Source organism: Aegilops tauschii, chromosome 6, assembly GCF_002575655.3.
Source record: "Aegilops tauschii subsp. strangulata cultivar AL8/78 chromosome 6, Aet v6.0, whole genome shotgun sequence".
In the NCBI taxonomy this organism is placed as follows: Eukaryota; Viridiplantae; Streptophyta; class Magnoliopsida; order Poales; family Poaceae; genus Aegilops; species Aegilops tauschii.
In genome coordinates, this window is record NC_053040.3 from 13,829,969 (window position 1) to 13,853,550 (window position 23,582).

General features: G+C 40.7%; 2 protein-coding genes and 1 pseudogene across 14 annotated transcripts; 1 reads left to right on the plus strand and 2 right to left on the minus strand.

Moving 5' to 3' along the window:
• Positions 1–3,778: 3,778 nt before the first annotated feature.
• LOC109784690 (mannosyltransferase APTG1) lies at positions 3,779–22,319 on the plus strand. 13 transcript variants are annotated; one of them, XM_073500845.1, is made up of 20 exons: positions 3,779–4,087; positions 4,287–4,404; positions 4,855–4,959; positions 5,055–5,377; positions 5,872–6,153; positions 6,244–6,424; positions 6,617–6,768; positions 6,877–7,039; positions 7,711–10,220; positions 11,217–11,447; positions 11,539–11,604; positions 13,420–13,679; positions 15,042–15,232; positions 16,806–17,033; positions 17,125–17,194; positions 17,599–17,878; positions 18,026–18,089; positions 18,965–19,133; positions 19,325–21,302; positions 21,883–22,319. In XM_073500845.1, the coding sequence occupies exons 1-9, from the start codon at positions 3,852–3,854 to the stop codon at positions 7,795–7,797; spliced, it is 1,647 nt and encodes a 548-aa protein (XP_073356946.1). In that variant the 5' UTR covers positions 3,779–3,851; the 3' UTR covers positions 7,798–10,220; positions 11,217–11,447; positions 11,539–11,604; positions 13,420–13,679; positions 15,042–15,232; positions 16,806–17,033; positions 17,125–17,194; positions 17,599–17,878; positions 18,026–18,089; positions 18,965–19,133; positions 19,325–21,302; positions 21,883–22,319. The 13 variants fall into 13 exon arrangements, with proteins under 13 accessions (XP_073356946.1, XP_073356942.1, XP_073356941.1 ...); XM_073500841.1 differs by having other exon boundaries at positions 17,125–17,878; XM_073500840.1 differs by having other exon boundaries at positions 11,539–11,608; positions 17,125–17,878; positions 18,965–21,302.
• Positions 8,850–13,403, minus strand: LOC109784684 (wall-associated receptor kinase 5-like; annotated as a pseudogene).
• LOC109784683 (wall-associated receptor kinase 5) lies at positions 14,727–17,956 on the minus strand. The gene is made up of 3 exons (XM_020343279.4): positions 17,015–17,956; positions 16,753–16,926; positions 14,727–16,068 (listed from the first exon to the last, which is right to left on the minus strand). The coding sequence occupies exons 1-3, from the start codon at positions 17,892–17,894 to the stop codon at positions 14,909–14,911; spliced, it is 2,214 nt and encodes a 737-aa protein (XP_020198868.1). The 5' UTR covers positions 17,895–17,956; the 3' UTR covers positions 14,727–14,908.
• Positions 22,320–23,582: the final 1,263 nt, after the last annotated feature.

Genomic DNA, 23,582 nt, shown 5'->3' on the forward strand with positions numbered 1-23,582 from the left:
AAGATTGATTACAAGAGATGAACTAGGGTTTGGAGATGATATGGTGCTGGTAAAGATGTTGATGGGGACGAGTCCTCCCATGATGAGATGAACATTGATGATGACAATGGCTTCGATTTCCCCCTTCCGGTGGAAGTATCCCTGGCAAAATCGCTCCACGGGAGAGCAAAAGTGCTCCTGCCCAACTTCTGGCTCGAGACGGCAGCGCTTCATCCCGAAAGTCTTCTTTTGATTTTTTATTGGGCAAATGGCTTCATATAGGAGAAGGTGGGCCTTGGAGGCATGCTGGTGGTCCCACAAACTCATAGGGCACGCCCCCTGAGCTTGTGGCTCACTGGCTGGATCCCCCTGGAGATTTATTTTAATTCTTCTTTCGTAGTTGCGAATGCTTGCGAGAGGGGGTAATCATAAATGAGATGCTTGTTCAAGTAAGAACAACACCCAAGCACGAGTCCACCCACATATCAAATTATCAAAGTATTGAACGTGAATCAACTAAACATAATGAAAGTGACTAGACGCTAATTCCCATGTGTGCTCGAGAACGCTTTCCTTTATAAGAGAACGTTCCGGCTTGTTCTTTACTATAAAAATGATTGGGCCACCTTGCCGCACTTTTGTTACTATTGCCACTTGTTACGAATTACTTTATTTCAAAACTATTTGTTACCACTATTTTGAGTAGTTGCAGAGAATATCTTCCTGAAAACCACTTATCATTTCCTTTTGCATCTTGTTGGGTTCGACACTTTTATATTGAAAAAACTACGATTGATTCCCTATACTTGTGGGTCATCAGCTAGCCACTCCCCCAAGTCCCATTTGTGGTAAGAACTAGGAGCGCAGACTATTCGATCTTTTCTGCATTTTTTCCTTTTCTTTGTTTTATTTTGTTTCTTTACCTATTTCATTCTTTTTTGCATTTTGTTTCTTTTACGGTTTTCTTTTTTTATTATATTTTTGCATACATTTTCCTTATATGTGATAAATATTTTCTCTATACACATTTAACATTTTTATTTTTTACACAGATTGATTTTTTAATATATTTATTTGAATATTTGGATTTGTTTCTTCATTTTTAATCTTTTTTGCATTTCTTTGTTTGTTTTTTATATTCCTTTTTTCTTTTCTTGTTTCTTTTTTGTTTTTTTGGTTATTATTCTTTATTTTTTGTACAGGTTAACAACATTTTTCTATTACATGTCTAAATTTTTTCCAACACAAATTATATGTTTTTGTATATGTCAACATTTTTTCTATACACAATTTTACCATTTTTCAAATACAAGATTAACATTTTTTAATATGCGGTCCTCACTTTTTCTATACATTTTTAATGATTGATTAACAGTTTCAAATGATATTAACAGTTTTTTAATACCTAGTCAACATTTTTTATGGAAATTAACATTTTCCAAATGCTTGATTAAAATTTTCAAACACTTGTTCAACATTTTTAAAATTCTTGATTAACATTTCTATATACATGAGCAAATTGTTTCATCCTTTTTAATATACGGTCAACAATTTTTCTATACACATTTAGCATTTTGTCAAATGCTTGATTAACAATTTTTCAAATACTTGTTCAATATTTTTCAATGCTTGATTAATTTTTATATATAAAATAATCAACATATTTCTTTATTTTTCTAATACATGGTCAAGTTTTTTCCTATGCACTTTTAACATAACACAAATGCTTCATTAACATTTTTCAAAAATTTGTTTAATTATTTTTTTCAAAATGCTTGATTAACAGTTTTTATATACATGATGAAAACAATTCGTCATTTTTAATATATGATTTACATTTTCTCTATACAAATTTAACAAATTTTTCCAAATGCTTGATTAACATTTTTTAAATACAAGATCAAATTGTTTCACGCAAATTTTATTATTTTGTATACATTTTTAACATACGTGATAAACATTTTCTCTAGATACATTTAACATTTTTTAAATGTCCGCTCAACATTTTTGAAATATTTTATGTAGATTGATTTTGTTACCGCAAAAAAAAGAAAAAAAAAGCAAAAAAGAGACATATTAGCGCGCCTGGGCCGGCCCAACTCGCGCGAACCTTCAACGACACTTCCGCTCATGTGGTGGGATGCGAGACATATTCGTTCCGTGGGGACGAGTGGGTGACCGGTCCGCGGGAGGCGGCGCACCATGGGGTGTGAGGTGCTAGGGTTGCGAGAGTGCGTGGGGTGAGCGGTTCCGCGTCGTCCGTCTAGTTTTGTGGTCTCACCACATTCCGCATCTGGGCCAAATATTTGGTCCGCGGGAATGAGTGGGTGACCGTTCCATATGTCACGTGAGAACGAGGCCTAGGAACGGGTCGGACCCGTGCCATTCCAGTGTTTGGCTGCAACCAAACACATTCATCAGTGCTCCGCGAACGTCTTAGCGCGTTTGAAACAAATAAAGTAGGGAGAAAAATAGCACATGCAACATTCAAATCTCAGATCTCGTAGTTCCTTCCAAGCGCTGGTAGGCACTAAGACAGAATGGACTGCACGTTAGTTTAGAAGGGCACAAACTATTTGAAGGAAATACGACGGGTTTCCTCTTACTTTCCTTTTTTTCTTCTTGTTTTCCACTAGTTTTTCTTCGTTTCTTTCTCTGTTTTTACTGGTTTCTTCTTTTTTCTTTGATCTTCTCCGGTTTTATTTGGTTTTCCTTCTTTTTTCTTGAGTTTTGTTCGTTTCTGTCTCATTTTCATATATTTTTCCTTTTGGTTTTTCTCCATTGTTTCACTCTTTTCCAATACACATTATTGTTACATATCTAATACATGTTTAATATTTTTAAATACAAGTTTCTTTTTTAATACATGGTTAACCTTTCTTTTATACACATTTTTAAATATTTTATAAATACCATATTAACAATTTTTGAATACCCGGTCAATATTTTTTCTATACATATTCAACATTTTGTTTTTCAAATGCTTAATTAAGATTTTTCAAATACAAGCTTAACATTTTTAATACATGTTCAATATTTTTTCTATACACATTTAACATTTTTGAAATACAAGTTTAACATTTTTTGAATAGAAGGTCAACATTTTTTCTATGCACATTTTGCATTTTTAAATTACAAGTTTAATTTTTTTGTATACATGGTCAATATTTTTTCTATACACATTTAGCATTTTCAAATACAAGTTCAATATTTTTTAAAGACATGTTCAACAGTTTTTTTATACACATTTAGCATTTTCAAATACTAATTCAACATCTTTTGAATACATTGTCAACATTTTTTGTATACATATTTAACATTTCCGGATGCTTGATTAACATTTTTAAATACTTTTTCAAACATTTGTTTTTTCAAATTCTTGATTAACATTTTTATATACACGATTAAAAATTTCATCAGTGTTAGTACATGATCAACATTTTTTCTGTACATCAACATTTTTTTGGATGCTTGATTAACATTTTTGAAATACTCAATATATTTGAATGCTTGATTAACAATTTTTAAAATACTTGTTCAACATTTTACGAATGCTGATTAATATTTTTCAAATACTTTTTCAACATTTTTTCAAATGTTTTTAGTAGATTGTCTTTTGTAATATATATATCTATAATATTTTAAAGTACAAACAAAAGTACAAAACATAGTAAAAAACGAAAATTAAAACGTAAAAAAACAGAAAAAGACTCTGTGGCATCGGCGCTGGTGGGCCGGCCCATCTCGCTAGCCCCTTTCAGCGAGTCATAACTGGCCAATCCTTCGTTTCCTTGCCGGCCCACGCGCCAGCCTCACCAATCCCCTCCTCTGCCCGCAGCCGCGCCGGAGAAGAGAGCGAGAGTGCCGCCGCGATGAGTCACCGCAGGCGACCTCACGCCGCGGGCCCGCCGCCACCCCCGGAAGAGGGAGGAGGAGACCCCTCTCCGCAGTCGCCGGGGAAGGCGCCGCGGATTCGGCCGTGGCCGGAGCGGCGGGTGCTGGCGCTCGCGCTGGCGTTCCGCGCGGTGAACGCGCTGCTGGTGCGCACCTACTTCAACCCCGACGAGCACTGGCAGTGCCTCGAGGTCGCCCACCGCGTCGCCTTCGGGTAAGCTCGCCGCCTCTCGCTCCCCATTCCGCGGGTGCTAGCTACGCTAGCCGGATCGGGATCGGACGACCCTGTGCCCGTTCAACAGCGCGAGGCAGTCCCGTTCCGCTACGGGATGCCCTGTCCGCTCGCGCATCCTGAAGTTTCGATGCTGGATTGCTGCTGCTGCGTTGGATGATTTTGGGTGCTGCTTTTGCAGGTACGGCCACCTCACCTGGGAGTGGAAGCGGGGCCTTCGAGGTTACCTCCACCCGCTGATCTTCGCCGCCCTTTACAAGTTTCTGGCGTTTCTCCACCTCGATACCCCGTGGTTCATGGTAATTACTCCGGCATTTTTGAAATGAAACCGATAGAGTGTCTGTGCTAGATATATTTTTGAGCAAATATCACTTGGAGGGGAGAAATGTGATTTTTAGTCACAAGTCATGTGGAGCTTGAACTGTCAGTGAACATAGGTTCTGCTATTCTAGCGGTAGAGTGAGAGCCATGTCCAGGAATACGAGACCTCAGTTTGAATAGGCTATGTTCGGTAAGAGGGTAATTACATTCCTTATTCATTTTGTTTTCTGATGCAAATGTCGTCCAGAACACCCAGAATGTGTTTTCTATTTCTATTGATTATAGCCAATTGGGTAGCGGATTTAATATGGCTAGTAAACCTCTACCCAGATACCCCCTTCCCCACCCTCTCCATCGTAACTTAGCAGGTTTACCATTTTCCACATATAGGGAGCATGTTCTTATCCATTTAATCGCTTCTTTTGTAGGTGATGGCTCCACGGCTTCTACAGTCAGTATTTGCAGCGTTTGGAGATCTATACTTGTATAAACTCTCCAAACTTATTTTCAACGAGCACGTTGCCCAGTGGACAGTATCCTTAAACTCATCTGTGTCGATATAATTTTACTTTCACGAGTAACTATTGCAGTTACCTGCTGGATGGCGTCCTTAACAAATCATTTACAGTTATTTTCGCAGTTGGTGAACTGGTTCATGTTTTTCTGCATTACACGGACTCTATCAAACAGCTTGGAGACAGTTTTGACTGTGGCTGGACTCTATTATTGGTTTATTGCAATCAAGTCTTCCAAGGGAATTTCAGTTATTTCAAAGCAGCAGGCTTCCAGCTACCAAAGTCCTCATTCAAGAAAAGTGGCACTACTCATAGCAGCCTTAGCCTGCGCCATTCGGCCAACAAGTGCCATAACATGGTTGTATGTTGGTCTTTTGGACTTCATTTATATAAAATCAAAATGTCGATTTCTGTTTCTTGAGGTCATTCCTCTAGGGTAAGAAGTCATCATTAAACTCATGTCATACTCGATTTCTGTTTCTTGAGGTCATTCCTCTAGGGTAAGAAGTCATCATTAAACTCATGTCATACTCGATTTCTGTTTCTTGAGGTCATTCCTTTTGTATGCCTTCCCTGTATTGTTTCTTGGTCTGTTCCACTGGATATGCATAATGCTGAATTGCTGGTGACATATTAGGAAGTTGCCCCCCCCCCCCCCCCCCCCCCCCCCTTTTTTTTTTAATTTGTTGGCATTCGGCTCATTTGGGGGTGGAGCGTTTTGGGTGGGTGGGAGGTGCAATGTTCGTAGGGTATCAGCAAGGCATTTCCTTATAGTCAGAGTTGTAAGATGAAGTTGTAACAAATTAGAATATTATATTGTCAGTAATTATCTTTATTGGCAACAGTAGCATCTTTCTTCTTTTATTTTTTTTCTGTCACAATTGATTAAACTTCCATATAATTTTTTGTTGTTGTTTCATATTTATGCAGGGCCATCGTCCTTGCAGCAACAACATTCCTTGATTGGTGGATGTATGGTTCCCGGGTCATAGTGCCACTTAATTTTTTGAAATTCAACCTATTTTCTTCAGGAGGAGATTACTATGGAACACATGTCTTCCACTGGTACTTCACCCAAGGTTTTCCATCTATGATTTGGACGTTCTTACCACTTTCAGTTTTTGGAGTCATAAAGTCTCGAGAATGGAGGCTTTCAGGTTTAATTGCCTGGGTATTAGGGGTTTATAGCATACTTGGACACAAAGAGTTCAGGTATTCGTCTCTTCTCATTAGTGTATACCGTTCTTGGAATCAACTAATATCTTTTGTATTCACACTCATATAATAGATTGAATACCACAGGTTTGTTCTTCCAGTGCTACCTTTAGCGTTGATGTTCTCGGGTTACTTCTTAGCTGCAATGTCGCAATTCAAGGGTAAAAATCTGCATGGGAAAAGACACTTTTCAAGGTTGCAACTTTCTGTTATTCTTCTCATCATAACCAATGTTCCAATGGCCTTATATATGTCCCTGTTCCATCAAGTAAGCCCTTCTCTTTGTGTGTATGTGTCAACATTGCCTTGTTTTTGATGTTTATCGTATTACTTTGTACGGAAAACTTGTTCTATGGAATACTTTGTTTCACTGTTACCTCTGATTAGTTTTCCTTTCCAAGATATTTTTTCACCTGTTGATATGTTCTTATATAGCTATCTGCAATTTTTGTTGTGGCAGAGAGGAACTGAAGATGTCATGTTTTATCTATCAAAAGAAGCCCATAATGGAAGAGTTAAGGGTGTCCTCTTTCTCATGCCTTGCCATTCGACGCCTTATTACTCTACCTTACATAGCAGCCTACCTATGCGCTTTTTGGACTGTACTCCCAGGTGGTTGTCTTTTTACTCTTTCTAGTCAAGTAGATTTGACATTTGATGTTACTACGTTGTGCCAAAGGACATAGTCAATGACCCCTGACTTAATTTTCATGTTCTCAGTGATAATAAAGGGACCCTGGATGAATCAGACCGTTTCCTCATGAACCCACTTGATTTTGTGGGTGAGGTTTTTGGAAATCTATCTTCCTTCAGTCACATTGTGTTATTTGAATCTGAAGAAAGACATGTTATTCAGTTGCTTCTGCACGATTCCTTTCAAGAGGTAATATGCCATTTCACCTTAGTAACAATGCCCTTTTCTTTTCGAGAAGCAAATGCTCATTTTTGTTTACGCATAAGCAGTCGAATCAAAGTCATAGCAAACACAACTTGAAAGGAAGGCAGGCAAAGAACCGTGCCATATACTTGCTTCAACAAATATGATATTGACTACCCTTTTCTTCTACAAGGGCTACAATCTAGCTAGCACAGTAAAAAAAAAAGAAAACTCTATTGTCAAAGAGAGGTCACACTTGAATGTTTGTCCTTTTCTTGTGAGGTTCAGGTGGATTTGAATAGCATACACCATTACACCTATAGTCCTATTCCTAAGAACATCATTTTCTGGCTTCCTAGAAAGTATTTCTTATGAAATGGTAAGAATAAGCATAAAAGTATATAACCTGAGTTTCCAATTGCTTCCAAGTGGTGAGCACTATCTTTGCCAAAGAGAACAGTCCAGTTTCCAAAATTCTCAACAGTAAATACCATTAGGATATCATTTGTTGTAATTCTCATAGTTAATTGTTTATCACAATTACTGTTACATCTCTTTCAGTGAAATGGATGAGCCGTACTACATTGTATGATCAGTTTCAGTTTTATACTAAATGCCATTTTTTTCCTTCCTTATCTCCTTGATAAGGACTCATTAACATGTGTCATGGTTGACAGGTTAGGAGGTTTTTCCATTCCCACTTCAAGATTGATAGAGACCTTCAGTCGTCTGTTGTTGTATATTCACGGAGGGATGTGCTATGATTGCTTTTGCCGAGAAAAGCTTGTTACCCCATCTAACAACCTCTGATTGTGTTTCACAGTGTTTTAGTTTGTTATTTCTGAAATTAGCTGTAACACTATTGGATACTAGAACTTGGCAATCTGTTATGGTTTTTTACCCCTCCGACATGTTGTGCCTATCCTTTTTGTATGGGTCAGATTTTGTATAACAACATGGAACATGCATAAGAAAGTCTCCATATCCATGATGCATTTCTAAGACGAAAAGCTAGAAATGGCAGTGTTTCCTTGCAGCAATGACTGATAACAAGAGTGAGGTGCGTGGCTTGTTCATCACTTATTTTTTATTAGCACAAAGAGATCATTACCCAGTTAACAAAATCTATCAAAAAATTACATGCCATGTACAAATTACCCCCCCCCAAAAAAAAATTTTGTTGTCGGCAGCATAAGTACACTATCTTATCCATTTATGCTCTGATTTATTGGTTTCTCCAGACACATTTTTGTCATTTATCTGAAAGGTTCAGTACATCATCTTAGTGCAACAAATGGCATGCTGCTTATGCTTAGTGAAAGGGGAAAATAATGAATAAACTTTTTTGTATAACCTTTCACCTTTTCTATTGTACTATCCACTGCTGGTGCAATAAATCTCATATGAAATATTGTTACTGGTAGATACTCTGATTTCGATTCAATCCTAATTTTAAGTGCCTACAAGTTCCTGCACCCTCCGTACTGCTCTGAGGTTTGATTCACATTCACTTTTGTGATTGTAAAATACTATAATTTCTTTGATCTATTATCACCAGTTTCCATGATGTAAAGTAAAATTGGTGTTGAAGAGTAGAAGGTGTTGGAAGATATATACAGGAGGTGCATATCTGAGCCTTTATGGAAGAACTGTTCACTAGATCCCTAGAGGAAGATGATAACTAAAAAAAACATTACATAATATATCAACTCTGCTTTTTTAAACATACTGGAATACTTCAAATCATGGTACATAGAAATTTGCTGTTCATATAAGGAGGTTTGTTACAATTAAAAACAAAATATATCAACTCTGCTTTTTAGACATACTGGAATACTTCAAATCATGGTACATAGAAGTTTGCTGTTCATGCCAGGAGGTTTGTTACAATTAAAAACAAAATGACACATTTTTGCATGACATTTAAGGCACGAAATATTAAATTCAATCTCTGCTACAATCTATGATTTCATAAGCAATTTATCATCTACCACTTTCTAAATCTAGCGCCATCAGACTTCCGTGCTGTCCAGTGCTAGAAGGGTCATAGTGTGACGAGTTCTCAATCAAACATTCAGTTTCCCTGCTAGGATTCTGAATCAATTGTTCTCTCCAGGTGCTTCGTATTGATCTCAACCTCTCAGCGACCTCTCTCATTAATGGCCGTTCTTCCCCCCTCATACTCAAGCAACACTTTGCCAGTTGAGCAATTTCTTGGAGCAGCTTCGCTTCGAAGTCTAATATATTCTTGTCCAAGATGAATTGAAGTCCATTTTCTTTCATTGCCAGAAGGAACGATGATGCAAGTTTTTTCTTTTCTCCAGCACTGTCGGAATAAATTGCGAACTTTATTGTAATCAGCTCTAGGAGCACAACTCCAAAACTATAAACATCACTCTTCTCTGTTAGTTGACGCTCTTGCAAGTATTCAGGGTCAAGATAACCTATAGTTCCCTGTACCATTGTCATAAACTGTATTTCATCCGTAGGAAGCATTCTTGATGCTCCAAAATCAGTCACTTTTGCTGTGTAGTTGTCACCTAGGAGAATGTTTGGAGATTTTACATCTCCATGAACTATGGGAGGGGATGCTGATGAGTGCAGATATGCCAATGCTTCTGCAGATTCCTGAGCTATCCTGAGACGAGTATCCAGTGAAACGGGAAATCTTCTGTTTTTACCATGCATCAGCTCGAATAGGGTGCCGTTTGGGATGCATTCATAGACCAACATTGGGACTTCCACTTCTAAGCAACATCCTAGAAGCTTTACCACATTCCTGTGGTTTATCTGTGAAAGTATAACCATCTCCTGCGCAAATTCATCTTTCTGGTCCATGTTCATAACCTTTGAGCGCTTTATGGCTACCACTCTGCCGTCTTTGAGAATACCCTTGTAAACAGTTCATGGCCACCTCTTCCTAATTCTCTGCTTGAGTCGAAATTGTTCGTTGCGTTCTCTAGTTCTTCCCTTGTGAATATTCTCACTGTATCAACTTGCTTTGACCTGATTTGGTCATATAATAGCAGGCCACCATTTTGTTGGAAGAATATCTGCTTTTCTTTCACCAGCTTTCTCTTCTGACATTCAATCAGGAGTGCAGAAATGCAGATAAGGAGAAGTACTGCACATGCCGAAATACCTGCCAAGAATAATATTCTTTCAGTTTTGGTTCTTGAACACGCAGGTGAGTTGTGTATCTTTGTATTAAAGAAGAAAGGAAGGGGTAGAAAGCCTTAATAGTCTTATCATTTAGTACATTTGAACACATAAATAGGTATGCGTTTGTTCCTTATGCGATATGCGATGATAAAAGTGGGCATTTGATCTGCATGTAAGTCAATGTAGCATATGCAGCTATTATTTATATGACAACCTTCAGCCTTTTGTGTTTTTTGGTTTTCTGCTGTCGTTATCAGGAAAATGGTATTCAGAAAAAATTTGTGGAAAAATATGATCATCTACGAGCTGTGCAAAAGTAAGAAAAAAAATGAGATATCGAATAAATTGCTGTAGAATGCAAGTTATGAAACTTGTTGTGCATAAATACATCACGATTTTTGCTAAGTTAAAAACATTGGGTTCATATGTACCATGTTCTAAAAATTGGCTCTAGTTATTACTACAACTAATACAATGCATGCATGTGCAAGTATCCAATTTTTTTGGAGGAGATTATCATCTGTGGCTTGTTGATCCAATGCAAATCTGTATACAGTTTCCAGAATTACAATTTTTTTTTGCATGAGAGGTACTATTATTGGCTAAATGATAAATTTGTGCTCGATATATTTCATTTTTTTGCTTTATATTAATATAAATAGTGTTTTTAGTGCAAAGCTGAGTTTTTTTTTCCGGGGAAAAGTTGAGTTCTTGTTGTGAAGTACAAGCAACCAATGACATCCAATTGTAAGAAACTCTGCATTGTTTTATGTTATGAACTTTGTGTGTGATCTATTGTCACACACGGGCACTTGGCCACTATTTAAGTATGTAATTTACCATCGGTATCTTTTAAATTATGCAGAAGATTATACTTTCTAGAATAAATGTTACTTTCACTAATGCGCTATATCAGTTTGACTTATCCATGCTATTGAGATATTTACTGACATATTTGGAACATATACCTGCAAACATTTTTGTTAATCTAGCTCTTTCTGAAACTGCAATTGGGTCACAGGTTTTTCTCTTTGGATCTGCACTCTGAGTCGCAGATTTGCATGAACAATCGTAGTCCCCAATTATATTACTGCAAATTCCATGGCAAGGATACTGATCTGGGAAATTGCACTCGTTTATATCTGCACACATAATTCAAGAACAGAGAAATAGCTTGAGATGGATGCAGAGATAACTTGAGGTGAACCCAAAAGAAGGAAGTGAGTTACCAACCTTGGCATCCTTCTTCCAGGTATGGATTGCCTGCAAAACCATTGTTGCAGGTGCAGAGATATCCTGTAGCATTTGGTGACGTGATGCACCGGCTATTCTTGCTAATGCAGGCATACGTTGACATGTTCTTCACGGCTTCATTGCAGTATTCATTTCCAGCAACCCAGTCAAGCAGAGTGGGTACTCCATCCTTGAACTTCTCTTTGAGTTTATTATCCTCTAGATAAGAAGCCTCAAACCTGAACCAATCCTGCTCGGCGACAAAAGCATAGCTGCATGGGTTGAAGCCACTCACCTCAGAATTGTCGAATCTGTCATCGAATGTTACATTGGAGAAATTGAGGTTTGGCGCAATAGATGTCTGGCAACAGCCCATTCCAGAGCACTGACCACTTTCATCCACACTTCGCCTGTCTGCGCACATCGAGAAACACCCAGCTCCCACTCTGTGCTCGTTAAAGCCTCCCAGGAATGCAAGGGTGTTGCATCCAACCGCTGTTAATTTGTTTGCCTTGGTTGATATTGTAAAAAACTTACCCGTATTTAACCAGGCCCATCCCCCTGTCTCGTTGAAGCACTTGGATGCAATCAAGGTGGTGACTCGGGCCTGCCCTCCTAGCAGACTGATGTTGTAGATCTTTATTCTGCTGCTTGAGTTATGCCTGTAAACACTGTTGTTCTCGCATGAAACATCGAACCCTTCGCGGAAGCAACCTTCACCGATGCCGAAGGGGTATGGGATGGTGAGGTTGCCACATGTTTCTTGGCACCCAGGCTTTGCCATCCTGGATGCTGTGCTGCTCTTGATGCTTGCTAGCATCAGGCTGGCTGCAAAGATTAGGCATGGTAGGGCTGCTGCCATCTCTTTGTGTATTTCTGCCTCCTTTTCTGCCTGTCCTATGATTCAGCTCCCTTTCTCTAACTTGGCTATGCTTATATAACGAAATGGATGTGGACTAATTGATCTTTCATGTTTTTTTCCCAATCAGAGTGTAGACTAGGTCAGAAGTGGTTTGGGGTTTGAACTAGCCTTCTTTCAGTCATAAAAATAGCTTGCTTGTCTGCTCTGCAATCCAAACATGAGACCGCTAATTAATTGGCAGTTTCTTTTATCTTTTGAGAGAGGGAGGGAGGGAGGCAGGCCACTTTTACGAACCCACCTTTTGTATTTCTTTATCAAATTATGCATGGAAATTGTTGAGCATAATTGGTTTGGTGCCAAAAATTGGCATGCCAATGTTTGGTATTGTGCCAAATATTGGGTACTGCTTGGTTGGTTACCGAGTTGTCTTGACTATCTCACATAAAATTGCCAATAGTTGGCAAGTCCTGGTGCAAACCAATCATGCTCGTTGTCTACAACTTGGAGTATTAACTTTTACACTACTTTTTAACAAAATAAAGTTTCAAACTGGTCATGATCACAGCTTGCCAGAGTGCTGAAATTAGTTTAATATTAAGGCAGAAAAGCAAGTATGTCTCTTATATGAGGCACGCATTTAGATGCTAGACACAAAGCGCCTTGCCCAGATTTAATAGAAAGCCAAAAGAAGGTTCAGGTGAAACTGGGGCATCGTTTACATATTGGCCGATATGGTGGTTATAGCAGTGCAATTTCCCCCTTCTATATCCCTTGCTTGGCGGATTGGCCTTTTCTGAAAGCAACTCCCCACCTACCATAGAAGACCGGGCCATCAGATTTTTGCTGCGTCAACGTACTCCATTTGGCTTAATCTCACCATGCTTATTTGATGAAATGTCACATCCACAACTAGCCTTCTATGAAACGGAAGTAGCCGGTGCAGATTATAGTGGCAATTGGTAGGTCCCAGGCGACCTTGGACACACATATAACTGGGGAGACTCTTCTATCCTGGCTGCAATATATGAAATGTCTCGTTGGCGTATTTACCTTCAAACACTGTAACGCATTGTCACCAGTAACTAGCAGCAGCTAATTTAAAACTTAACCTTATGTTGCCTTGCCACAGGTGATTGAGCCGGGAAGTGACCCAGGTTCCTTGATGTGATCAGGGCGACTTTGAATCCATGGCCAGGTCAAGTCATTAAAGAGAATCTTTCAAAAGGGACAAGGAGATATGCACATCCTGCTCGATGAAAGTGAAGGTGAACTCGTTCGTGTCATGGCATTGAATGAGACTGGTAAAGGGGGTAAGCTTGCTCTGTGAATACCTTGGACTAGTTCTGCTGTCTTGATCGACTCCGCCGCGAGAACAGATTTGCACCACAGGTTCGTCCCTGAATTACGCTTGACCAAACTTGTGTTCTTCTGTGCTATGCATTGTGGTGTGGACTAGTTTGTAACAGGGGAACTTACCAGCTCAGCTAAGAAATGTCTCTGACAAGTCGCTATTGAGTTAGTTTATATATAAGTAAAAAAAGGGAAAAGGAAATACCTGTATTTTTAGAGGGTGTACCCAGTGCTGAAAGACCTGTTTTTTTTAAGGAATTAGCAAAAACACAGCACAATTCATGTGCTGTATCTCATCAGGTCCATAAACTTGTACCAATCTGTGACAAATTCTGTGCTGTAATATCAAGAAATTCTGGCTTCCATGTGTACCATACATATACCTTAGCCTGAGGTGTAATTTTTTCTAAGTTAGAGGTGTTCTTGAGGTCATCGGTATATTGTAGTATCTTTGTTCATGGAGAATAGTGTAATAGTGGAAGCGGGTAAGTTCGTGCTAATTACTTGAGTCATAGGAAAAATCCAAAATGAAAATATCTTTTCCCTTCTTGGTACAAATTAAAAAAAGAATTAATGCCTCTATGTTTGCAACTGGTATGTGAGATAGTGGAAGCGGGTAAGTTTCTGCTTAATAAATGCGCACAGGCTCGAGTTTGAATTTATCAACGTAGTTTCCCCCTACTTTTTCCTGCTTATTGGTAAGTACTATCCACTGTCGGTGCAATGAATCTCATATGAAAATTTGTTACTGATAATTACTCTACTTTCAATTCGAGCCTAGTTTTAAGCGTTGGCAAGTTTTTGCACCCTTCACTGCTTTGGGGTTCGATTTGCATTCACTTCTAAAATACCTGTAATGTATGATCAACAACTTCCATGGTGTAAAATAGGCAACGCTATAGCATCTATTTGTTTTTTTACTGGAAAACTGTAGGGGAGGCTCTGACAGTAATATATTGTCAAATAGAGTAAAAGGTATACAAGATATATACAGGAGTTGCATATCAGAGGTTATACAGAAGGAACTATATTCAGTGGATACAAGCACATGCTAGGAAGGTGATGGTAAAAAAAAAGTTAACACAATTTAGCAACTCTTTGTTGTTAACATACTGGAATTACTTGAAATCATGGTACATAGAAGTTTGCTATTCATGCAAGGAGGTTTGTTACAATTAAAAACAAAATGACACATTTTTGCATGACATTTATGGCACGAAATAGTAAATTCAATCTCTGCTACAATCTGTGATTTCATAAGCAATTTATCATCTACCACTTTCCAGATCTAGCGCCATCAGACTTCCGTGCTGTCCAGTGCTAGAAGGGTCATAGTGTGACGAGTTCTCAAGCAAACATTCAGTTTCCCTGCTAGGATTCTGAATCAATTGTTCTCTCCAGGTGCTTCGTATTGATCTCAACCTCTCAGCGACATCTCTCATTAATGGCCGTTCTTCCCCCCTCATACTCAAGCAACACTTTGCCAGTTGAGCAATTTCTTGGAGCAGCTCCGCTTCGAAGTCTAATATATTCTTGTCCAAGATGAATTGAAGTCCATTTTCTTTCATTGCCAGAAGGAAGGATGATGCAAGGTTTTTCTTTTCTCCAGCACTGTCAGAATAAATTGCGAACTTCGTTGTAATGAGCTCTAGGAGCACAACTCCAAAACTATAAACATCACTCTTCTCTGTTAGTTGACGCTCTTGCAAGTATTCAGGGTCAAGATAACCTATAGTTCCCTGTACCATTGTCATAAATTGTATTTCATCCGTAGGAAGCATTCTTGATGCTCCAAAATCAGTCACTTTTGCTGTGTAGTTGTCGCCTAGGAGAATGTTTGGAGATTTTACATCTCCATGAACTATGGGAGGGGATGCTGATGAGTGCAGATATGCTAGTGCTTCTGCAGATTCCTGAGCTATCCTGAGACGTGTATCCAGTGAGATGGAAAGTCTTCTGTTTTTACCATGCATCAGCTCGAATAGGGTGCCGTTTGGGATGCATTCATAGACCAACATTGGAACTTCCACTTCCAAGCAACATCCTAGAAGCTTTACCACATTCCTGTGGTTTATCTGTGAAAGTATGACCATCTCCTGCGCAAACTCATCTTTCTGTACCATGTTCATAACCTTTGAGCACTTTATGGCTACCACTCTGCCGTCTTTGAAAATTCCCTTGTAAACAGTTCCATGGCCACCTCTTCCTAATTCTCTGCTTGAGTCAAAATTGTTCGTTGCGTTCTCTAGTTCTTCCCTTGTGAATATTCTCACTGTATCAACTTGCTTTGACCTGATTTGCTCATATAGTAGCAGGCCACCATTTTGTTGGAAGAATATCTGCTTTTCTTTCACCAGCCTTCTCTTCTGACATTCAACCAGGAGTGCAAAAATGCAGATAAGGAGAAGTACAGCAGATGCTGAAATACCTGCCAAGAATAACATTATTTCAGTTACTTGAGGTCTTGTAGATAATGCTTAATGGTGCTCAAAGCACTTGCCCCCTTTTCGAAAAAATATTTACGCGGGCTGTAAAAATAACCCAAGCCTTTTCGTCACAACTAAAAAAACTTTTACTACTCCCTCTATCCCATAATATAAGACACTAGTGTCAAAAACGCTCTTATATTATGGGACGGAGGGAGTAGTAATCAGTTTTAGGCAGATTACAAATCAGCATTTTTTTTCCAATAAACTAGATGAGCACCAACAGCATACGAATATAAGAAGTCACATTCTATTGTAAGAATTTTTGGTACCATTTATCTATGATCTGCTGTGATGCTTGCGACACACAGCACCTGGATACTGTTTATAACTAATTTATTTACCACCAGCATTTATGCACAAGGCTACACGGCACCTGGTTCTGCACCTTATTTTTATTGCGAGTACAGTGCATACTTTTAGGACAAGGTAGGATGAATGTCCTAATATGTATATTTTGCAAATAAGAGTGAAAAAGTGTCATTTCTTATTTGTTCATATATGCAGCTAAGTTTAGATTTCTAGGAATGAATGTCACTGATGCCTCCCTATATGTGCTATATCAGTTTGACCTATCCACACTATTCAGAGTCACTTACAAAATATCCTGAGTATATGAAGGTTACCTATAAATATTTTTGTTAATCTAGCTCTTTCTGAAACTGCAATTGGTTTGCAGGTTTCTCTCTTTGGATCTATACTGGTAGTCCCAGAGTTGCATGAGCAACTGTAGTCCCCAATTGCGTTGCTGCAGATTCCAAGGCAAGGATACTGATCTGGAAAACTGCACTCATTGATGTCTGCAAAGGGATAGATAAATAACTGAAGATCAGTGTACAGATAACTTAAGGCGAAGTTAAAAGAAGTGAGTTACAGTGAGTTATCGACCTTGGCATCCTCCTTCCAGGTAGGGGTTGCCTGCAAAACCATCGCTGCAGGTACAGAGATATCCTGTAGCATTTGGCGACATGATGCAATGGCTATTCTTGCTGATGCAGGCGGAAGATGACATGTCGTTCCCTGCTTCATCACAGTTTTCATGTCCAGCAACCCAGTCAAGCACAGTAGGTACCCCGTTGTTGAACTTCTCTGTGAATTTATTATCTTCGAGATAGGAAGCCTCGAACCTGAACCAATCCTGCTCTGCGACAAAAGCATAGCTGCATGGGTTGAAGCCACGCACCTCCGAATTGTCGAATCTGTCATCGAATGATATATTGGAGGAACTGAGGTTTGGTGCAATAGATGTCTGGCAACAGCCCATGCCAGAGCACTGCCCACTGTGATCCACACTTTGCTTGTCCGCGCACATCGAGAAACACCCAGCTCCCACACTGTGCTCGTTATAGCCTCCCAGGAATGCAAGGGTGTTGCATCCAACTGCTGTTAATTTGTTCGCCTTGGTGGATATCTTAAAGAAATCAGCAGTATTTGATGAGACCCATCCATCTGTGTTGTTGCTGTTGCTGTAGAAGCACTTGGAGGCAATAAAGGTGCTGACTCGGGTCTGCCCTCCTGCCAGACTGATGTTGTAGATCTCCATTTGGCTGCTCGAGTTATGCATGAACACACGATTGTTCTCGCATGAAACATCGAACCCTTCACTGTAGAAGCAACCTTGACCGATGCCGAAGGGGTATGGGATGGTGAGGTTGCCGCATGTTTCTTGGCATCCAGGCTTCGCCATCCTGGATGCTGTGCTGCTCTTGATGCTTGCTAGCAGCAGCAGGGTGGCTGCAAAGATTAGCCATGGTAAGGCTCTTGCCATCTCTTTGTCTGGTCCTGACTCCTTTTCTGTCTGTCCTATGATTAGCTCTCCTTCTCTAACTTGGCTATGCTTATATAGCGAAAAGATGTGGACTAATTGGCCCCACTGGCATTTCTTTTTTGTCCAATCAGGGTGTAGAGGCGGTCAGAGGTGGTTTTGGGGGTATGCGATAGCTTGTCCGCTCAGCAACCAAATGTGAGACCGCGTCCAGTTGGCAGTTTTGTTTTAGCCAGTTTTACGAACCTAACCTATAATATATTTTTATCAAACAAATTACAATGTTTTTTTAAGAGATATGGATCCTATTCTTAGGTGTGGCAATTCTGGTCTACCAATTGGAGCATTCAATTTTAGACTACTTTTTATCTTCAAAATGCCTGATATGATCACACTGAACAACTGCAGCAGAAAAAATATATTTAATGCAGTATGCCACTCTCCAGTAAATTGTTTCTCTCTATGTAGCATATCAACAAAATAAAGTTTCCAATTGGTCATGATCACACACTAGTGCGCTAAAATTAGTGCCATGTTTAGGTGGAAAGGCAAATCTGCTCTTATATTAGGCACATGTTTAAATGCTGGACAGAGATCACCTTTGCCCGGCTTTAGCATAAAGCTAAAAGGAGGTTCAGGTCCTTGAAAAACCGGGCCACGCGTTTAGATGTCAATATGATGGCTATAACAGTGAAATCCCCCCTTTTCTCGTTAATTTAGATTTGCTTGGGCCAACTTGCCTCCCCCGAAAGCATCTTGCCACCTACCAGATGACCTGATGATCAGATACTTATCCCGTCGTGCTCCATTTGGCTTAACCTCCCTGTCCCCTTTGATGGAAATGTCACATCTGTTATCTATACAACTGGAGTTTCTTTTATGAAATGGAATCAGTGTAGTGCTAAATTGGTAATTGGTAGGCCCCAGCCTCCAGGTGAATCTGAATTCACATATAAGACCGGAGACCGACTCTTTTATCCTGGATGCATGGATGACCTGTTCAAATGTTGTAATTAGTATTATCGCCAGTAACTAAAGCTAGCTGATTAAACTTAATCTTGTGGGTGCCGCAGGTGATTGAGCCAGGAAGATTCTTGTCGACCCAGGGTCAAGACAGCGAACGTGCATGAAAGGAAGTTTCCCTGATGTGACATGTATCTGCAATCGGGTCAAGTCGTTAAAGGGAGTCTTCCAAAGGACAAGAAGGCAATCTAATGCACATCCGGGTTCACGACAGCGAAGGTGAGCTAATTTTGCGTCCCAGCATTTCATTAGACTGGTAAAGGGTTAGGATTATTCCCTTGGACTAATTCTGCCGTCTGGGTTGATTTAATCTGAGAGCAGATTTGCAGCTCAGGTTTGTCCTTGAATGTATGCTCGACCAATTTTCTGTTCAATGCTATGCACTGTTGGAGTGTGATTTCTTGTTACAGGGAAAAATTACTACCTTCACATCTATTTAGAAAAGGGTATAAGGCAAGGACTACCTGTGTTTTCAAAGGGAAAAAACACACCATGAAAGCCACTGTAAGTTAATCTTTTCTTATGGCCGTCGCATGTGCAAGGAAGGGATGTGATTGGGCTTGGTGTGATTTTTTTAGACATGTGACACCTGTCCTCACTGCCATATGCGGTAGAGTCGAGGAACGAGAAGCTGAACTGATTTTGTGTCACGGCCATTGATTAGACCGGTGAAGGGATAGGTTATTCTGTGAATCCCTTGGACCAATTCATCCCTGTCATTCGAGTACTCGACTTGGGTGTGAGCATATTTGCACCTTAGGTTTGTTGTCCTTGGGTTTATGCTCGAGCAATTTACATTTTTCTGCACTATGCACGTTGGAGTGTTACTCTTGTTGTTTAAGATTTGTTATTTTTACTATTTTAACACGTGTAGAGAAAAGGGCAAAGTAAAGGATTATTCGTGTTAACTTTTGAGAAGAAAAGAACAAAACATGAAAGCACCATAAGTTAGTCCCGCTCGATAGATCTTGGCCGTCGCATCCGCAAGGAAGGGATATGATTGGACTTGGTGTGTATACTTGGCACATTTTTAAGAAGGCCCTGCAAAATGTCCAGAATGCAGCAAGAAGTGTCATCACATTGCTCTCAGTCCAAACCACCAAATTAGGGTTTCCAAACCTAGCGGCGACAGAATGGGCGGCGGCGGCGCGCCGTACCCATGCGAGACCCGAGTGGATGAGCACGTACGCCAGAAAATGGCCTCGTTGCCAATCCCCGACGATCTCGTAGCGGACATCTTCCTTCGCCTACCCACACCAGCCGACCTCATCCGCGCCGCCGTCGGCTGCATCTCCTTCTACAACATCATCACCAACCGCTCCTTCCTCCGCCGTTTCCGCAAGCTCCACAACCCGCCCCTCCTCGGGTTCCTCGACAATCATCGAGTCTTCCACCCTGCCAGCCCGCCTCACCCCTCCGCGCCGGCAGCCAGTGCCGTCGCTGTTGCCGCTGACTTTTCCTTCTCTTTCCTTCCTGGCGCCAGCCACGACTGGGCCATCCAGGACATCCGCGATGGCCGTGTCCTCCTCAACAAAATCCATGAGGCTGGTATCGGTCAGAAGGGGAGAATCTTCGAGGAGATGGTGGTGTGCGACCCCCTGCACCGGCGGTATCTCCTGCTCCCGCCAATCCCCGAGGATCTAGTAAATCCAGTGGAGGATCCACACTTTACGGAAGAGGCATATTATTTGTACCAGATCTTCCTTTTGCCTCCCTGCGATAATGATGGGGAGGCAACAGCTGTGGAAGAGACGTCATTTAGAGTGGTTTTGATGGCATGGTGTGAAACTACGATGGTTGCCTTTGTCTTCTCTTCTAGTACCAGACAATGGCGAGCCATTCCATCCCTGGGCTGGGATACTTTAGTTGCTAACTTGCCACTGAGAGGGTATTGTCTCTTCGCCGCACGCCAATACGCGCATGGCTGTTTCTACTGGATGTTACATCTGTGCAAGAAAATATTGGTGCTTGACACTCGGAAGATAGAGTTCTACATTGCTAACCCCCCACCTCAAGCAATATCTTTTTCTTTTCTGGATATAGCCATTGTGGAGGCAGGGGAAGGTAGAGTCGGGATGTTTGTGCCAGGAGTAGGCAGAAATGGACTTGAATTCTATACAATTTGGAGAAACAATGGTGGGACTTACATGCAGTGGAAGTTGGAGAAGACGATCTCAGTTCATTTTTTGCACTACTCTGCGGGTTCAAATGGGAAACACTTGTTCATATATGATGTGGAAAGCCCGTCGCTTGGCTATGGTTGTTTCTCACTAGACTTCAAGACATTCCAGCTTAAAAGGGTGTGTTCTTCAAAGACATGGATCCCTAATCCGCTTGCATATAGCAACTTTCCACCATCAATTTTGGCATCACCAACAATAGCAAGTGGTAAGCTTTCTTAGTTAACTCCTTCCTTGTATAGTTATCCAACAACTTGTCTGATACTCGGTATTTTCATTTACATGGTTTGGTAGCTGTTACCTTTTCCATGATTGTGGCAACGCTCATCAAGCACATGAATAAAATTGTGATTGGGGTGCGTCAAACATTGTGGTGGTTATGTTCTGTTTGGTCTCCTAAGGGAGTTCTTAAGTTGTCTAGTTTGTTTTGTATGTATGTTGGCTGGAGCAAGGGCTTTAGGTTTTGAACTTTTGATTCAAGTCGTTGTTGTTCAGAAAAGAGTGCTGTCCCTTTGTGACAACCTTTCTGTGACGACTTTGTCTTTATCTTTGTCATGCAATATGAAATGGGACCGGTGCTATTTAATTCGAAAAAAAAGGATGAGTTATGAAGATTGATTCTCCAACTTGTATGTGGTCCTTTGGTACCTCGTCTATTATGCTTCTTACTGTGTTTTTTCTCAAAAGAAATTTACCAAGTGTTGTCGAATAGTAAGACCTATTGTTTATTTTGCTCGCAAGCTCCAGAATATATATCTGCAACTTGAGTATGTTCATGTTGGGTATAGGTACTCAGGAAGGTGAGAAGGAGATGCTGGAACAAGACACGGAAACGCAGCAAGCTGAAGAACATGTGGACAGCCAGCATGGTGGGAGCGCCGGTGATGGTGTTGATGCTGGAGGTCACCCTGGCATGCCGAGGATCAGAGATGGCGCTGATTGAGTTTGTGCTGCAACTCAGACAGCTGACCACATGTTGGGGTCTGTAATAGGCGGCTCTGTTTGGTCCGTAGTAATTGACCTGGAGTTTATCTTTATCCCGTGTGCTTTCGATTTGACTTGAAGTTTATCCTGTGTGCTTTCAATTTGACTTGAAGTTTATCCTGTGTGCTTTCAATATGACGATGGTTGGTGTGTTTGCCGCATAAAGACCATGTGAGTAGTCAAAAGTGATCAATTTGAGTTTGTGAGGTATTTGCAACTAAGCAGAACTGTTGGCTTATAATCTATTTGTGTTGCTCTTTCTTTGGACAGTGAAGTTACTTTTAGCAGTACTATTTGTGTTTCATGGGATCTCTTTCGTGCTGCTCTTTTTCTTGCACGGTGAAGCTACTTGAAGTTCTGTGAGATGCCAAATGTGTTATAGAATAAATAAATAGAACTAGTCAGGCATTTTGGAAAACAAGGAGTACTGATCTACTCCACGAGCTTGTGATGCCTGTTAGTGTTGTACCCTAAGGATCCCTTTGTGCTGCTCTTTTTCTTGCACAGTGAAGTTACATGTGGTTATGTTTGATCTCATTTGCACCCTCAATCAGTTGTTCTCTCTCAGGGGAAAGTGGTGGTTCTTGCTCAATTCTGCCCATATAACTCTTCTGCCAAAATCTGATGCTGCCACCAAGATCAAGGATTTTCGGCCAATCAGCCTTATGCACTCCATTGCTAAGATCATATGCAAGTTATTGTTCAACAGACTCGCACCCCTCCTGCTCAAGATCACCCCCCTCTCAAAGTGCCTTCATCAAGAGCCGCTCGATCCAAGACAACTTTCTTTATGTCAGAAATGCCCTGCAGAAAGCTGCACAAGAACAAAGAGCCGGCCTTGCTGCTGAAACTGGATATTGCCGACGCTTTTGATAATGTGTCTTGGAGTTACCTGCTCGAACTCATGTCCAGATCAACTAGGGTTCGGCCAACGTTGGTGTGACCTGATTGCGTTGTTATGGTCCTCCACCTTCTCTAGGATCCTGGTGAATGTAGAGACTGGTCTGCGTTTTTGCCACAAGCAAGGCCTGCGTCAGGGAGACCCTCTCTCCCCGATGCTTTTCACAATTGCTAAGCAAATTGTATTACTAAGCAAATTCTGCTGCTCTTGGGGTCTGCGTCTGGGCTAAAAGCCAATGTTCAGAAAAATGTCTTCCTTCCTATTGCTTGTGAACACATGAACCTCCAGCTGCTGCTTCGGTGCTTCCCGGTGCCTATCAGCCAGTTCCCTTGATACTTGGGCTTGCCTCCGTTTTAGAAACATCACGAGATCTGACATCCAACCAATCCTCGACAAGCTGGCATCCAGGCTGCAACGTTGGCGTGGTAAGCTTCTCTCCAGCGATGCCCGCCTCCGGCTGGTAAACTCCCTACTCTCGGCGATCCCGGTATACCTAATCTCCCTCTTCAAGCTGGATATTTGGGCCCTGAAGCAGATTGACAAGCTCCGAAGGAATTTTTTGTGGCGCTCCAAGCCGGACGCTGCTGGTGGCATGGCTCTTGT